This window comes from Peromyscus leucopus, chromosome 3 (genome assembly GCF_004664715.2).
Source record: "Peromyscus leucopus breed LL Stock chromosome 3, UCI_PerLeu_2.1, whole genome shotgun sequence".
In the NCBI taxonomy this organism is placed as follows: Eukaryota; Metazoa; Chordata; class Mammalia; order Rodentia; family Cricetidae; genus Peromyscus; species Peromyscus leucopus.
The window spans coordinates 10,561,780-10,580,371 of NC_051065.1; the positions used below are offsets into that span (position 1 = coordinate 10,561,780).

The window sequence follows — 18,592 nt, forward strand, 5'->3', positions numbered from 1 at the left end:
GGAGGTTCCCTTTATCTGATGCCTAAATATATAAAAGTTAAAAATTGAATTTGAAAATGCTAAGTCCTTATCAAAGCCTGAAAGGCCAGGAGTGGGTTGAGAATTCTCAGGACCCCTGAGTTTGGCCTGGGAAGAATGGTGCTAGCTTTCATCTTGCAACCTGCTTCTCGTGTCTTTCTATTTTATGCTGTCAGTAGCTTTGAATGTGAGTGAACACTCCACTCCATTCCTATACTACCCTGTGGCTGCACACTTACAGATGTGAGCTCCTTCCTTCAGGAGAGGAGAGTTCAGTTCATGGCCTGTCCTAGGCCTGGAAACAAGCCCTGGAGTGAAAGAGGAAATTTCTTGTGCAAGTTAGCCAGAGTGCCTTTCATTCAGCAGGATTCTCTTGGCCTTGGTCTGCCTTGGGGTTGGTGTGGCCAGAGAAGGCAAAAGTGGTCTAATGAATGCCAGCAGAATGCCAGTGGACTAGGTTGACTGAATATGTCAAAAGAATAATGAATAGTGAAATTTTGCAATTTCTTAAAGTGATTTTTTTTTAAAAAAAATACTGTATATTCAAGAAGAACTGAAGTGGTAATTAACCATTTAAAATGTTATAAGAAGAATCTAAGGAGAGGAAAGGTTTTGATAATATGCACAATGTGGAATTAGGTAATTTTGAACAAGTGTAAAACTAACCTTTTTTGAGACAAAATCATAAACTTTCTTCATTACTGTTGTATGCTTCATTGGTGATATAGAGATAATGTATGTGAACACAGAATTGTTATCAAATTCTCACTGTAAATCATAAATGCTTTTCTACCAGTTTTACTTTTGCTTATGGATGTAGAAATAGTTAGCTTCTTTGTAAGTCATATTCCAAGAAAAAGGAGGATTAGTGGAGAGGGCAAACAAGCTCAATGATCGATTACATTCTGACTTGAATGCGCCATTCCCAAACTCATTAATGGCACCTCACTTTGTAGACAAGGTTTATGAAGGCAAATGATATTTATTAGCGACTTTGCTCATTTCATGTAGCAGATCTTGGTTCTCAAGTAGGTGCTATCTGGGTATTTTACAACGTTTTTGAAGTATGCTTTTCTTTTCTCATGGCCTTTTTATTTTATTTTATTTTGGGGGGCACAAATTTCTCTGAATACTTTATACATGTAATCCATTGCAAAAATATTATATAGGGCCAATATAGGAAACTCATTATATGATCAACAATGAATAGTTTCTACATACACAAAATTGCTACAAAAAATGAATGTGTAGAATAATAAGGAGGGAAAAATTCTAGAGAGCTTATATCTACAGTTCTCGAATGACTAGCATTACACATGTAATAACAGCTTTACCTAATGACATTGGTGCATGCGCTGATTCTACCAAAATCAGAATTCCTGCATGAGGTAAAGAAAATCTGTTCAACAATCCTTCCAGATATGTCTGATTCAAGCAAGAGTGGGAAAACCACTTCTCTATATAAAAAAAACTTAAAATTAGGAAATTAGCACCAGTGAGGAGGTTCAGTGGGTGAAGGTGCTGATGCTGAGCCTGACAATCTGAGTTTGATCCCTGGGATCCACCCAGTGCAAGGAGAGTCCCTGTCCCCACATGGTGCCCTCTAGTCTCTAAACATGCTATTGTGTGTAAGTCTACACATACATGCACAACACACTAAATAAGTGTTCACTAGAGAAAAACAAATTAGTAGTCTAATCCACATACATTTAGTCAGCACATGCTGTATAGGCCAAGCTCTCTGGAGATAGACTTATAGTTGATGGGGTTTTTTTGTTGTTGTTTGCTTGTTTGTTTGTTTTTATTTTTCAAAACAGGGTTTCCCTGTGTAGCCTTGGCTATTCTTGAACTTTGTAGACCAGGCTGGCCTTCAACTCATAGTGATATGCCTGCCTCAGCCTCTGCCTCCTGAGTGCTGAGATAAAAGGCATGTGCCTCTACCACCTGACTTTTTTTAGAAGGCTTTTTATTTTTTTTATTTATTTAGATTTATTTTATTATTATTTTGTGTGTATGAGTGTTTTGTACCACATGTATCCCTGATACCCAAGGAAGTGATGAACTTCATATGGGTACTGGGAATCAAACCTTTGCAAGAACAATAAGTGCTTTTAACCACTGAGCCAACTCTCCAGTACAAGAGATACAGTCATAGTTAACTGATCACGTGTACTAGCAATGTGCTAAGCATTGAGGTGATGGGTGATGTCGCTCTGTATGCTGTGAATGTGTTGCTCTAATTGGTTGATAAATAAAATGCTGTTTGGACAGTAGCCAAGCAGGAATAGGTGGGATAAGCAGACAAGGAGAATTCTGGGAAGAGTCAGGAGTCACCAGCCAGACACAGAGGAAGCAAGATGTGAAGGTAGAACTGAAAAAAGGTACCAAGCCATGTGGCTAAATGTAGATAAAAATTATGGGTTAATTTAAATGTAAGAGCAAGTCAGTAATAAGCCTGAGCAAATGGCCAAGCAGTTATAGTTAATATTAAGCTTCTGTATGATTATTTTAATAAAAAGCTGTGGGACTGTGAGTGAGAGATTTGTCTCAACTGTGGGCCAGGTGGGACACAGAAAAACCTCCTACTACATTGAGGAGATGGTAAAACATGGTGAATGGCCTTTAAAGATTATACTAACAAATTGCTAGAATGTGTATGTATGAGGTATCAGCCAAACAGGATAAAAATATGAATATATATGTGTGTATATATCATTGTGAGAAAATTCAAATAATGAAAGTATTTTGTGGCAAAATATTTTATCATGCTACGAAATAAATATTCACAATTCTATTATTACAAAACTTCCTGCTAGCATAAGAGATATTTAAATTTTTATCTTATTATTAAAAACTGTCCTTTGACTAACTGGGAATATCTTTTTTACTATTTTTTAAAAATTATTAAATTTACAGCTGACCAACAGTGAACTGTGTTTTAATGAGAATAATCAATAATCTTTCTTTCTTAATAGTTGAAAGAAGAAGAAGGTATAATATTAATTACCGAATCAAGGAGCTTGGCAGTCTTATTCCAAAGTCTAATGATCCGTGAGTTCAAAATCGTTTGTGCAATAATGTTGTAGCCTCAGTGTCCTGCAAATAGGTGGGTGGGAAAAGGGAGGACAGATCCAATGACCAGGAAACAGAGCATCTTGTAGCAAAGATTAGTCTACTTCTGGTCTCCCTTTGAAATATCTATTTCAGAGTGATAATTATTAAGCATCAAGGCATTTCCTAGATTCATCCTTTTGATAGTCAAAATAAGTATCTGAGTTCCCCCCAGCTCATAGTGGCTCTCAGCATACTAACAATATTGGCAATTTAATGATAGTGTCAAAAGCTGTTTACGATAATGACTGGGATAGTCAACTTATGATAATAGCATTTCTTCCAACTTAAGATTTATGTGAACATTAAAATTAAATTGTCACAATGTCAAATATGTTCAAGTTCTAGAGATGCCCATGTTAAAATGGAATTGTAAAGTACTGTTGATTGGCGCCAACCAGATTTTGGTGGCAAATGTGGTGTTCGAGACTATAAACATCAAGAAATAACTAATCAAACTTTCAATTTTGAAAGTAGAGTTTTTGTACAAAAAGCCAAGTCATGATCTGCAGCTTGAATGATGATTTTTAAAAAATGATCACTCCAAATTTCCCTTCAGAAATGAGGATACTTTTTCAAGTGATACTTGAAAATTGTCTTTCCTTAAATACAAATGTTGTAACTAATTTGGGCAAACAAATAACCCTTGTTAGAAAAGACTGCAATATTTATCCTCATGAGCTCACTAGATGGTATAGGCTTCAATGTAAACATGGCAGAGGGACTCAACTCAGCAGAGAGAGCTGAAGAGCTCAGGCCTAGTTTGGGCTTTAGTGATAATCATTCAAACACGCTAAATTCACTTAATCTGACTTATTTTTAGATTTATTTATTTTGTTGTTTTATATGTATGAATATAAACACATATATGTTTTATATGTATGAATTAAATACATGTATGTGTTCCGTGTATGAATATTTTCCTGCATGTGTGTATGTGGATCATGTGCATGTCTAATGCCACAGGGGTCAGAACAAGGCATTGGATCCCCTGTTAATAGAGTTACAGGCATTTGTTAGCTACTATGTGGGTGTTGAGAATTGACCCTGGGTCCTCTGCAATAGCAACAAGTGCCTTAACCCTTGAGGAAATTCTGTCCTCAATATACACAAAAGTTTAAAAATATAAATCTGTAAGTTACAGTAACTAATTGACTTTCCTTTATAATTATTTTATAAAAATATCAGTAAGGTATACTAGAATACATTATAAAGATTGAAGTATTGCAATCTTTAACATTTTATAGCTATTTTGATAATCTAATTCTTTCTGGTTTAACTCATTGTATAGCACATGACAAGCTTTTCCTATAAATGTCAAAAGCCTTTTATGTATGTTTTATGTAGGCAGTATTGCAGCTATTTTAACTCTGCCGTTATAGTCTCCAAAATCAGACAAAGACTACATGTAATGAGGGAGAATGATTATAGCCACAGAAACTATTGACAAAAATCTGTCTGTGGCTATAATTTTCTCATTCTGGCCTAGAATATGGGAAATCAATTTATCACAGACTCAGCTGAAAGAAAAGGTAGTTGAGAAACCTTCACTATATGTGTTCTTAAGCATCCTTTTCTTCATTATGAACATCAGTTCTCCTTACTCTCCTGTTTTGTAATGCTATCTGTATACAAATAACATTAAGATCTTACTATAAACACACTGAACAGTCAGATGATGAATGTGTCTATATTCTATATATGACTTCTAGCATGTCATTCAAACACCTGAACACTAAATTCTGCTTTAGTATATTTCGTTCCCTGGCTTGCTGAGGCCTCACCTGTTACTTCAATGACCTTTGAGGTTCAGCAATGAGGTTGAATCTTGAATCTAGCATCTTGAAAGGGATTTTACTAGAGTAGACTCTGAATCTGAAGACCCTAGGAATGACTAGTCTATGAAACAATTTGGACTGATTGAATTTTAGATGTTAATAAAGATAATTAAAATGCTTCAGGAAAAATACTATGGAAAGATTGTAGGGACAATACAGAGAAGACAGGATTCCATTTAAAGAAAGTAAAGTGAATAAGAAATAGCATTGCTATATTATGGCAATGTTTAAAATAAAAACTCAAATGGAAAACAACAAAAATATCAAGAGATTATCAATTTGAATAAATAACTCTCAAAAGAATCTGTTGCATAGGTAACAACCATTAAGATGACTGAGGTTTTTTTTTTGTTGTTGTTGTTGTTCAAGAAAATAGCTGGATGTGGTAGCTCACATCTGTAATTCCAGTACTTCGAAGGCAGAGGCAGGAGGATTACTATGAGTCTGAGGCCAATCTTTGCTATGTAGTGACTTCTAGGCTATCCTAGGTCACATAATGAATCCTGTTTTCAAAACAAAACAAAACAAAAAACATGAGGCAAAAGCCACATGTTTACAGAAGACCAGTAAAGAGCACAAGGAGATCTGGAGTTCACCTTCTAAATGTCATGTGTGTTCCTGGGCATGGGCATGGTGGAGTATCTCCTGCTGAGGGCCTTTCCAGCTATCTAGACTAAAGTCTGGGAATGAGGCCAGAGCTACTTCGAAGATGTAGAATTCAGTGGCATTGCCATTTTTATATTTCAAAACATTCAGAAGTTTGTATTTCTTTGCAGATCAAAATCATGGAGTTAAAAAGAGAATATTATACAGAAATACTAGAGCTGAGAAACAGTATTTAAAAAACTACAAATTGGACGTGTCCTGGTGTTTTCTACATTTCTTGGTTATAAAACTCTAATGTTTTGAAGTGGATGTCACATACAAGGTGACAGCTGATGTGCATTTTTTGCAGAGTTACCTGAAGGAAATCCTACACCAATTCAAACCTTAGGCCTTATTGTCTTAATGCTATCTTCAGACTTTTAGCTCTTGTCCCAAAAGTCTTCAAGGATAATTGCCTTATGGAAATGAAAGGACAATGTCTCCCTCCTTTGTTTAGCCATGTGTTCACATCCCACATTTCTATGATAACATTATATTCTTTCATTTTTTTAATCCTACAGTAGGTGAAATTGCCTTGGAAGAGAGGACATTCACATATGTAGGGATATATGTATACATATATAGATATAGATATATATGTATTCCCATATCTCTCTATCTCTCTCTATATATGTATATGTATATGTATATATATATATATATATATATATATATATATATATATATATATAAACATTTTTAAGCATTTGAAGAGCAAAGCCTTATCTATTCAAATACTGTCAGATACAGCAAACTCCAAAAACAGTTGATATGACATCAGGTGTCATCTAAAGTGTACTGTGTTCTCCCTGCCCCTTTTGTAGATTTATCTTAAATTTAAATAAGTAGCTCTTTAGGATTAGATTTGGCTATAATTGTCCTTTGCTTTTAATTTTTTTCTTTGCTTTTGAAAATTTTATGCATGAATACAAAGAAATTTGAACATATCCCTTCCTCATTTCTTGCCTCAACACTCCCATATCCTCCAACAACATGCCTCCTCTCAACTTCATTTCATATATACATACATGTATATATTATATATGTTTATATACATATTTTATATCCAAGTAGGTCCACTTGGGGCTGGTCATATTACGTGGGTGTGGGCCATGTCTTTTGCTCCTTATTCTCCTTCCTTCATGCACCCTACCCCCCATGGAAGGAAATGAAACAAAATTGAAGTTCCATAGGGTTCTTGCTACTATTTAAGTGTGCCAATTCAGGAGATCACAATGTTTTTCAGTTACAGATAACTCTTGTTTCAACAACAAAAATAGCTTGTCTTTTCATAATTACTCTACCATGACAGAAATCCCTATGAAAAGGATTGATCCTGACAGTCATGTTGGCCCTAGAAAACTAAGCAGATAATATTTAAAATGAGCAAATGTGAAGGTGGTTTGGAGCATTTCCGTAGATGGTTGACCATTCAAAAGTCTTTAAACCTTTCTGCTGAATAGATGAAAATGTATCTTCCTTTCATTTGTTGCTGCTAATGACTTGGCCACCCAAGCTGTTTCCCTGAGTAATATTCAAACTGATGTTCCATAGGCTTTATATTCTTAAATCTGACCCATGATAAGTAATTTATTAACTGTATCATAGTTTATAAAGATTATACAAACCAGGACTATTTTCAATATATATTTAGACAACATAAAACAAAACAACAGCAACAACAAAAAACAACAAACAAATAAAACCAAAACAAAAAAACAGCTGTAGGAAAAAGTCTATATTTTGCTATTGCTTACTTTGTACTATATGTAAATAATTTTCACTGTGAGGGACATGGTTCAGTGGGTAGTGCTTGCTACTCATTCGTGAGGATCTGAGTGTAGATCCTAGCATTCACATAAAAATCCAGCTTGAATGTGTGTGCCTGTAATCCTTCTGCTGGGAGTCAGAAAAGGGAGGGGCTCAGAGCTTGCCTGGCCAGCCAATCCAGTGGAATCACAGAGCTTCTGGTTCTGTCACCATCATTGGCTAACCATTTTAATTAATGTTTGCTAATTAGTTGGTTCTTCTTATTAATGCATATTAATAGTTCTCATGCAGCATTACATCCATGATGTTTTCAGATATTAAGATCATTATTAGCCACTTCCACACTTCTATGTTATTATTTCTCCTATGTTAAAAGCATTTTAATATTTTTCTATACCAAAACTTAAAAGATTTTTCAGAAATGCTTAATTCTAGTCATTTATCTTAAATACTTAAAAATATTAAAATGTTTAAAAAATAGTGTTCTGAATCCAGCTTTAAAAATAACGATGTTATCGTTTGTGCTGAAAAATTGATTAAATGGTTTCAGGAAGCTTGCTCTATTGCATAAAGCAATGTTGCCCAACTCTGCTGCATTTCATAACCACACAGGATCACCATTCAGGGGAGAATGTATTTTTTTCTTTCTTAGAAACAAAAGCAACCATATTAGGAAATAGGTTAGAAGATTGGTACATTTGAAATGATCTTAAAAAATTTAGGCTTAAGTCGTCAGTAATGTACATTTCCTAGTTCATTAATGCAGAAATACTGCACATAGATTTTAATCTTAGAGTTAATAATAAAAGCAATTTTCACTAAAAATATAAAAACTGTAATGGTAGAATCATGATATTGCATTTAGCTCTCCCACAAAAAGTCACTTTATTACTTTCTTTTGACACTTATTTTCATTCTGGGATTAATTTTACTATATAAGGGCTTCTTAACTATTCTATTAAAATTTCTATTCAGGAGCAATAATATCTAAGAGTGAATAATAGTCATGTAAATCATTATTTCATATTAATGTAAAAGATTTTGTAAGTTCTTATGAATTCTGCTGACATGCACAATTGTGAAAAGGTTATCTCCCTCTTCTGCAGTGATATGCGCTGGAACAAAGGAACCATTCTAAAGGCATCCGTGGAGTACATCAAGTGGCTACAAAAAGAACAACAGAGAGCCCGGGAGTTGGAGCACCGACAGAAGAAATTAGAGCAGGCTAACCGGCAGCTTGTGCTCCGGATTCAGGTGGTGACGAGACAGCCGCCGTGCGCTGCACAGCGAACATATGACTATCCTGTCATTGCTTTCATTCGCTGCTCTCCTTTACACATTTTCTTACTAACAACTTTTACTTTCCTTTGGAAAAATAAGTTTCCTGCCTTTTAGAAGCTTCTGAATTGGGTCGTTTCAATTAGATTTTGATTGGCGATCTAAGTTTGAGATGACTTAAGTAGACATAGAGTGGATGAGAACCAATTACCAAATGCAGAAAATAATGTTCATTTAACACACACGTGCTATAGTCTACACACACACACACACACACACACACACACACACACACACACAGGCACGCACTCACTCATCACTGAAAAACAGAAGCCGGACAACATAGTGAAGCATTTGTTTCTGTAAGATGATTTTGGACACTAAATTTCTCCCTTTTCCTTGATTTCTTCAGTAACACTGTAACGGATTTCATCGCCTTGAGGCATATTTTACCAGTTTACATTACCTTTCATCTGTTCATGTGTCACAAAATATTATAATATGGGCTTTATAAATGCATCTCTTTTTAATGCAAACAGGCACATGGTCAAGTAACACACTTACCCTAGTTCAGTGAAATGCTCTGGAGTTAGGACAAGAGATCAGCCAGGAGGAATAAATGAATGGAAGACTTTCCACAGTTTACATGCCACACTATTTATCTCAAGCCACCATGCTGCCACCACACACCATGGAGTTTACAGACACTGCGAGGATTTTTTTTTTTAATTTAAGTAATTTTTAGGCATTGCAAGTACACCAGATTTCTTTATTTGAAAAATGTGTTTATAGTTTGTACCCTTCTTCATTTTGATTATTAGTTAATATTTTTTTCCAATTTGATTTCAATAATTAAGTCAACTTTTCCAATGTATTATTTAATAATTTACAATTTCTTACTGGAAATTACAGGAACTAGAAATACAAGCACGTGCTCATGGTCTACCAACGCTGGCTTCACTCGGCACAGTTGATTTCAGTACCCACATCGCCAAACAGCAGACCCATCCTGAGAAGAACTCAGTAGGCTGCTGCCAACAACTGACTCCATCTCAGGGGACAAGCCCGGAGTTCTGTGAGCAAGCTCTGGCCTTCTCTGATCCTCTGTCTCACTTCACAGATTTATCATTTAGTGCCGCGCTGAAAGAGGAACAAAGATTGGACGGCATGCTACTAAGTGATACAATCTGCCCCTTTGGCACGGACCCACTTCTCTCCGCCACTTCCCCTGCAGTTTCCAAAGCGAGCAGTCGAAGCAGCTTTAGCTCAGAGGATGGTGATGAATTATAAGCCACAAACCGGCTCGAGTCATCAACCAGGGAGCAACTCCATGCTGGTGCTATGCAATCATGATCTGCGTTTCATGCATTGTTTTCACTTAATCCTCTGAAAGGAATTATGTTGCCCATGGGGGAAAATGATTAGAAGCAATGGGAGAGTTCAGGGAAGAAGAGGCATGGTGTTAAAGAATCGCTGAAGGTCACAGTGTTGTTTCCCCTTTGTCTACAGAGTGCAGATTTCCTTAAATTTGATTTTCCTGGAAAGTGGTTCAGCTTAATAATGGCTCTAGTGTGATACCTTCAGAGCAGTGACATGATAACATTGGAACTGTAGTCCTTCAAGAGACTGCAATATACCACTCTCCTCTCACTTCCATATTCTGTGTCACCTCTTATAACATCATTTTCTTTTGTAAAGAATCAAGACTAACATATTAGGTGATCATTTCCTTTCCATATGTATGGTTGAACTCTTGTTGGGAAAATAAGTATAAAATGTATATTTTTGTCACTTATACTTGAAATTCAGTCTGTAATAACATGAGAATTTTTCTAAATAAAGCAAAGAACATTTCTGAAAATATTATTTTCTAAAAGTAGATTCTGACTTTTAAAATCAGTTCAATGAAACTAATTCTGAACATCTTCTTGCATATTTATGTATCTATGTTCTCTTCAGAAAAAGAAACACATTGAGGACTCTCCTTCAGAACATGGTCCTCAGATTTTACCATTTTACATAAATATACATGCACATAATGTAGGTAGGATATATTATTTTGTTTTTCTTCATTCCTTTGATTATCTGATCAATGCCATAAACTATATTCAAACTTTTCCTTTGTTCTTCAAAAGATGTAGAATAATCAATTTTAGTAAATAAATACAAAATGTCCCCATAGTAGAAATTTTTTTCTGGATTTAACATTTGTCATCATGTCCAATGCAAGATATAGATTTATTATTAATATGTTATCTCAAACATTGACTAAATATTGAATATTAGACTGCCAATTGATAATCTGTTAGCTGGAATTACATTTATTTTATTCAAATGTAAGTGGAAGATGAAGTTCTTTTTCCCTTGAAACTTAGAGTGCCCCATGGTCTTCCTTTTTGGTAGCATTTAGTACAAGTATTTGTATATACAGTACTTGATTCATGTTTTTATTCTTGAACGTGTCTAAACTTTGATATTGTATCAGTATACATATTGCTATATCTGGCACTATGGCTGGACCTCAGTGAAAGATCATGAATCAATCAATATTGATTCAGGAATAGTTAGAACTGCACTGGGCCCTGTCAAAATGTTGAACAGATAAGAAGTACATGATCTAATTCTTGAGGAGACACTTAACAAGACAACATGAAAACAAAACCAAAGGGTAGAGAATGTGCAGAATAAAAACCAAACATAATCTGTGAAATAAAAGCGTTGAAAGGGAAGGTGATTGCAAAGTTGAGGGGAAATACTACATGTAAAGTGCACAAGATAGATACAAGGGGGATTAATAGAGTGGACTAATTTCAACCAAATGATCAAGGAAGGGATAGATGGGGAAAAAGCTTCATGAGATGGTTGGTTGACAGATGTGTCTACCTTTCTTCAGGAGCTTTTTAGAAACTGATGTTGACATCTGGTTATAGAGATAAATAAATCTAGGATGCTATAATACATTAGAAGTTAAATTTGTTACTAGAATAGAAATTTAAATAACAAAATGTGTAATTCCTGGTTGAGTTGTGATATCTTAAATATTCAAGCAGGTTTAGTGTTTTGTCTACAATATGTCAATAAAAAACTTTCAAGTCCTTATGCGAGTGAAAGGTGGTCAAACACAGCCACCTTTTGGACATCAATGGTGTTATCATATATCAGCTCTAATTTAGAAGTGTTAAAATAATTTAATTGTTAGATTTGGAAAGATAATTCATAATTTCTAGGAATGGCCAGTAAAGTCAGATGGATTGGTTCAACCTAAAATGTGTCATTTGAAAACAGATTTTCTCAGTATTTTTCAAGAGGGTATTTAACACTTTTAATAATAATGACAAAAGTTTCCCTCGGGTGATAATTTGATTTGACTTTGCAAATCATAGGGAAATGAATGTTTTGTGGCCCATGGGAACCACACTATTCTAGCTAGAAGATTATTTCTTCTGTGCTTCTTCTGTCCGCTTTTGTCACATTCTAAGGCTTGCTCAGGTGACGCTGGTATGCTGACATCATTTTTTTTTTTTTTTTTTTTCAGGACAGGCTTTCTCTGTGTAGTTTTGGTGCCTGTCCTGGAACTTGCTCTGTAGCCCAGGCTGGCCTTGAACTCACAGAGATTTGCCTGCCTCTGCCTCCCGAGTGCTGGGATTAAAGGCATGCTCCACCACTGCCTGGCACCATTTTCCATTCTTTTGAAGTAATACTGCTTGTCCATGAAACTGAGGTCTCATAGTATTGGCTAAGATAAGGACTTGGCATATATTGATAATTCTGGAGCAAAGACTAATAAATTTAATGCTCCTTTCAGAATGTGTAATTTCAGGGAATTGAAAATGGGTAAAGATGCTTGTAAGACAGAGTGGAATGGTATTATGCTCCCTGTCGACCAAAATAATCTTAAAATTTTAGACAGTAGTTTTTAACTTTTCATGGCATAGATGCCTTTAGAACGTAGTGACAGCCACCTATTCTTTTCCCGAAGAAGAAGAAAGAACTATGTATGGATAGTAATTTGCCCACAGTATAAGGTTTTAAAGCTCTCCGCAATATCTCCATGGACACCAAATGAAAAGTTTCTGTATCACATCTGTAACTCACACACAGCTACTTAACTATGTCTCTCTTGGAACATAGGAGTCAATACCATATATAGTGGAGGGACTAAACACCATCCATATTCCAATTCTAACTGTGTTGAGGTTGCATAGGTAAGTAAAAGCACATCAAACATGAAATTATTTGTTAGAAGCTATCCATTCATAAAGTAGTCGGCATTCAAGCAACAACCCTTACTCAAGAAATTATGTCTCCTGTATGTTGTATATTTAAAACTTAGTTTTCTGTAAATTTTAGATTTTGTATACATCTTACAATAAAGTTTGGCATGACACATGAATTTCAAGTTAAAAATAATATAAACTGAAAAGTAAGTTATTTGAACATCTAAGAGTCTTAGAAAAAAACCTTATGAGAACTGATGAATAAAAGAATATCGTTGCAGACTTTACCTAATAGAGGAAGGAAAATCATTTGTCAAAGATTTCTATCACAAAAGACTGATTATCAAATTACTATTAATAAACAGCTTGCTAATTATGCAAAGAAGTAATGTACAATTTTAATGATAACTTTAGTGAAATTTTTAAGATAATGTCCAAGCCAGTCTCTTCTCCCATTTATTATAAAGTGTTGGATTCCTTTTTGTGGATTTGCATTAATCAGCCTTTTCCATTTCCCAATTCCCTGACAATAATGAAGACCCCAATGATTAGATGTAACTGTGTAGTTTTCAATTCCTTTAATGCTCCCCCTAGGAACATCTCCTGTATCAGTTAGAGAACATGTGCCCAGGACATACTCCCTCAGTTGAGGGTCTTATCAGTGACCCTCCCTTTCTCTATAAAGGTAAAAATAATTCCTCTGAAAGATAAATAGCTAGATGAGTTTGATACACCCTGAAACAGCCGTCATCTTCATTTTTTGCCTAATTTGTTTATGCTCATATGTGACTGCATATAAAATGCTTCACAGAGTTTTCCTTAAAAAGTACACATAATATATTCCTTGATTTAGTATGCTTATTTACCACAAACTTGGAAGAAATTACATTTCATAAAATAAAAATAGCTTATTTTTCTTTTCATTTAGTATTGTAAGTGGAATTATAAAATACCCCCTTTCCTTGTACTGTTACAAGGGCTTTAAAAATCTAAGTGAATGGATGTTTTAATTCCAATTTTTAATTAGACATGGTTTTATTGATTGCAGGGCCAATACACAAGTGCCTCATATATCTCAAAAACAATTTGAGCTCATCAAATTCCTCTACAATATCTTTATGCTGATATTTTCTTTCCTTGTAGCATCTAAGATGTGCATGAGAACTGAAATCCACTAATCACATTGCTGTTTTATCAGCATTAGAGCAATCTGGGTTTGATGAAAACAACTGAGGCTTGAATTTACTTCAGTATAGCTGAGGGAAGCGTCTGTAGGTACAACAGAAGTACATCATTTGGTCTACCCAGGTCTTGTCTCTTTATTAGTTTATATCAACCGGAGTTCATGGAAATTACCTGTCCAGAGACTTCATCCCCATTGCCTATTAAGTGAGAGCTGATGCTGTGATCAATTTCTCATCATTATTCATTGCCACGTATTTTATTATTTGTATAGTTTTGTAATTTGAAAATAAGGCAATTTTTTTTTTTACATCGTGGGGTTAAAAACCCACACAAAGCTATCCTTCATCGGAACCTAGTGCTATATCCTTGAGTAAGAGCACTTGGGAAGCTGCAGCAGGTGAAGCAGAGTCCAAACACCAAGAAGGCTATGGGACAGTTTCAAGACTAGCCAACACAGTCAGCTTCTGATCTGTTGTGGATGGTGGTTTGGTTTTTTAAGACCTACTTCACAGTTTCTATGCCCCATGTTCTTTTATTTTCTGTGAGTTTCATGTAGAATGTGAGTGTATGAGAAATTATCAGAACTCAGTTATTTTGATATAAAAATAGTCTCTCCTAGGATTCATCTCACTTGAGGATAAAATGCCCTTGTGTGCACTTTATACATAAAGGAGAACTTTTTATCCTCATTGGGGGGCTCGCTTTGTATATTTCTTACATGGAAGGGCTTGCTGTGTGTATTTCTTAGATTGAAGGGTTCACTAAGTGTATTTCTTAACAATCAAATTAATTCTATTGTTTCTGATGTTTATAATCCTCAGTAAAATTACATTTTTTTTTACAGCTTAGAGGGTCTAAAGAATAAAAATAATGACTTTGCTGTTTACAAAATTATATTTCTACTGCTATGCTACCTTTAAGGTAAAGATGATACAGTTTTCTACTGAAATAAACTTTCTATCTTATTTAAATCTTATTTTGTGTAACAAAACAGTCAAAAGAAAGAGACCATTATTTTCTGAAAAGAATTGTATAACCATAAGCTATCTCTTACTTTGAAAAATATGAATATGAAGGTTCAGATAAACTAAGTTCTAGTATCTTATCTAGCAGCAGAAGTTGCTTATGGCATACCAGGCTAAAAACTAATTCAGCTATTTAATCTTAATAATAACAATGTAGTTAAAAATCTTTGACTTTAATAGCATTACATATATATGAATAGCTGAAGTAGTATTCCAATAATTTTCATCTAACATTGGTTATATCAAGAAAACATTGTTAATATAATAAGACTGTAGAATTCATAATTATTGCTATTTTTCATTTTAATAACAAAGTAATGTGTCTTATTTTCTATGAAAATGAAGAACATTGGTGTACTTTAAATGCATACATGAATTTTTGTACAAGTACTTTTTAAATGTACCAATATTTTCTTTGCATATATTAAATGAAGGAGCATAACCATTAAAGGTTTTAATATACTTCTCTCTGTTCTGCCCTTGTATATAGACTGCAGAAGGAGTTGCCATACGGGTTAATCATCAGACAGGATACTTAAGTGCTGCAAGACTTCACAACTGACAACTGATTGCTACACAGGCCAGGCTGACAACAAGGATCCAATATTTTTCCATTATGGAAAGTAACTGTTACATTCTCTAATACGGTCTCTTGCCATCTGCTTCTGCATGCTGTTATGGCTTTGATTTATGGAAAATATTTATCGGGATGTTGCAAAATTGCTAACAGGCATAATGGTAGCAGTGAAATCACCATGAAACTGCAAAGCCTTTTAATATACTAGATCCTCCCCAGACAATCTAGGATAAATAGAATACTGTATTCTAATATGTAAAACATTTTATAGCTACTAATTGCTATTGACTACACCCATCCCTTGATAATGAAATTAATAAGGAATTCAGAAGCATTAAGACTTTCTAATATTTAATACCATGTTTATGGATTTTGTTCTTATATACCTGTACACAAAATGATAAAACAGGCCTATTTTAAATTAGTTATAAAATGATACTTTGATTGAAGCATTAAGTTAATTACTTTTTGAGGATAAGTACCAGAAAATAGGTGCTTCAAAACACTATCTACCCTTAAAATACAGATCCATATAACTCCTATGGAGAAAGAATAGCCAATCCAATACACATGAAAATTTGCCAATGATTTAAAAAACCCTACATAGACTAAAAAGGTGGATGGCAGGATGAGTTTTATTTTTGTCTTTTAGGTGTATATGTACATAGATGGTGTGTTCTTTCATGTGAGAGAGGTTTTTTATACAAATTAGTGTGTTATTCTTTAATCTTTATAAAATCAGATATAGAAAGAACATTTGAAGCCATTTTTAAATCTCTTTTATTGGAAACACACACACACACACACACACACACACACATGCATGCACAGAAAAATGTACACATACATGCACACCAAAGCACACATACACGGAGGCACACATGCACACTTGGGAATAGGAACAAACACACTCATTCACACACACACACATGCACACACAGAGATACACACATACATGCATACAAAAGCACACATACACAGAGATATGCACTTGCATGTGCACACACACACACAACTTCGAGTTAAGGCAAAAAGTTGGGGAAGACTGAACACTTTAGTATTTCTCACTAAAATAGTTGACGATTATAATTTTAGAACATGAAATATAATGTAAATGATGTTTTTTTCGCCAACAAAAAATAAGTTTACAACTCACCTTGAAAGTTGTTAAAAATTAATCTCCTTTAGAGTTCTGAGTATGTGCTAGCTAAAGGGTACAACATGATTTCACTTATTTGTTATATAACATACCTATCATGTTAAATAGGCATCAGTTTCATTAATTGGCAACCATGAGACAAGATTACAGCATTCTGGATGGTGAGGATTTTGATAGAAACCACCACATTGTGGTTAAGTATATGATTCACATAATAAGAAAAAGTTGCCTCCGGGCTATTGTTCCTAGCATGGATTAAAATTTACATATTGCTTCTCCTTATGTCAAAACATCTGGTGCCTGCAAATGCTAATGTTTCCTTAAAAAGTTTCACAAGCCAGGAAAGGTGGATTGGAAACATTGAATGCGAATCATTTAAGCATTATAATAGAATAAGAGCTATGCTCAGAAAAAAATTAAATTGCTGCAAACAATACTATAGTCAAGATTACAACTTATTTGCTTATACGTGAAAAGTAATGTGTGCACATATAGAGAAAATGGAGTTTGGTGTTTGAGTTTTATGTTAATCTCCTTAAAAATACTTATTTTGTGTAACTATATGGAACAGGTAGATTTTTTTGTTTTGTTTTTTGTTTTTCCAGACAGGGTTTCTCTGTGAAGCCTTGGCCGTCCTGGAACTCGCTCTATAGACCAGGCTGACCTCGAACTCACAGACACCCACCTGCCTCTGCCTCCTGAGTGCTGGAATTAAAGGCGTGCACCACTACTGCCTGGCAGAACAGGTAGATTTTTAAGATCTTCAAGACTTGTAGTCACTTTAACAGTGCTCAAAGCAGTCCACAGTTGCATAAAGCCTATTCCTATATGTCTAGGACAGGATCAGGAGATATCTAAGACATTCACTCTGGAATTATATTTCTCCTTATTCATGGGTAAGCAGGGGAAGTGCATTGTAATGTAGACTGATGTTTTCCATGTAGGTCCTCAACTTAATACTGTTAGTCTTCGCAGTGACTGTCCTAGTCTGTTTATGTTCTTTCTTTCACAAGGCCATTTAAGATTTTTCCATTTGTAAGGCTTTTTTAAAATCACAGTAGTCAATGGTAATCACCATCATAATGTACCAGCCAGGTGACCCTCAAATTCTACTCTTGGATTGCTGTCTAATGAATTGATTAGCTGTGTGAGTGGGCATATACACAAACACATATGTATGTGCATATACGTGTGTGTGCTTGGATATATGTTCCTCAGCTATCTCTCTCTTCTACATTATTTATCATTGTGTTTTGCTTAGTATGCTGTACCCATAGTTAATGATTCTTCCTTGCTGATAAGAGAAGTGCCAGTGTGTCAGATTTTTCAGGTAATAAGGAAGTGCTTCCTCAGGACTCCGACAACCCATTACAGTCTTCACCTTTCCGTCATTGCTACAGTTCTTTCAAATTCACTGAGTAAGTCTCTGTATCCTCTTGAGGATTATATGAAATATGACTCCTAGAAATGAAAATAATATGGAGTATTGTAACAAAAAAGAGTAGAGGAAATTTTTTCCTAGAGTTTTTTTTTCATTTATTTCTTCCTTTAATAAATATAACCAAAGAGAAGTGCTTACCATTGAAGAGTGTATAAAGGACTCACAACAAAAATTTTCTAGTAAAGTGTGGAAGTGGGATGTTGGGAGAATCACAGGTATTCTTCAAGCACACATCAGGGCATTTGAATATCCCTCAGACAAACTGAGATCTAAAGGCAAATGAGAGCTAGTTCAGTACAGAGAGCAGGTGGGAGAGAAAAGAGTGAAG

The 18,592-nt window shown here is 34.8% G+C and overlaps 1 protein-coding gene across 3 annotated transcripts in view; it reads left to right on the top strand.

The window, feature by feature from the left end:
- The window catches only part of Tfec (transcription factor EC), a 68,674-nt gene extending 58,151 nt beyond the window's left edge, over positions 1 to 10,523 (top strand). For all 3 annotated transcript variants that reach the window (XM_037203506.1, XM_028871772.2, XM_028871773.2), the window contains 3 exons: positions 2,994 to 3,069; positions 8,489 to 8,636; positions 9,573 to 10,523. In XM_037203506.1, coding sequence (XP_037059401.1) covers positions 2,994 to 3,069; positions 8,489 to 8,636; positions 9,573 to 9,950 — 602 coding nt within the window. In that variant the 3' untranslated portion in view covers positions 9,951 to 10,523. The remainder of the gene's footprint in view (positions 1 to 2,993; positions 3,070 to 8,488; positions 8,637 to 9,572) is intronic.
- Positions 10,524 to 18,592: the final 8,069 nt, after the last annotated feature.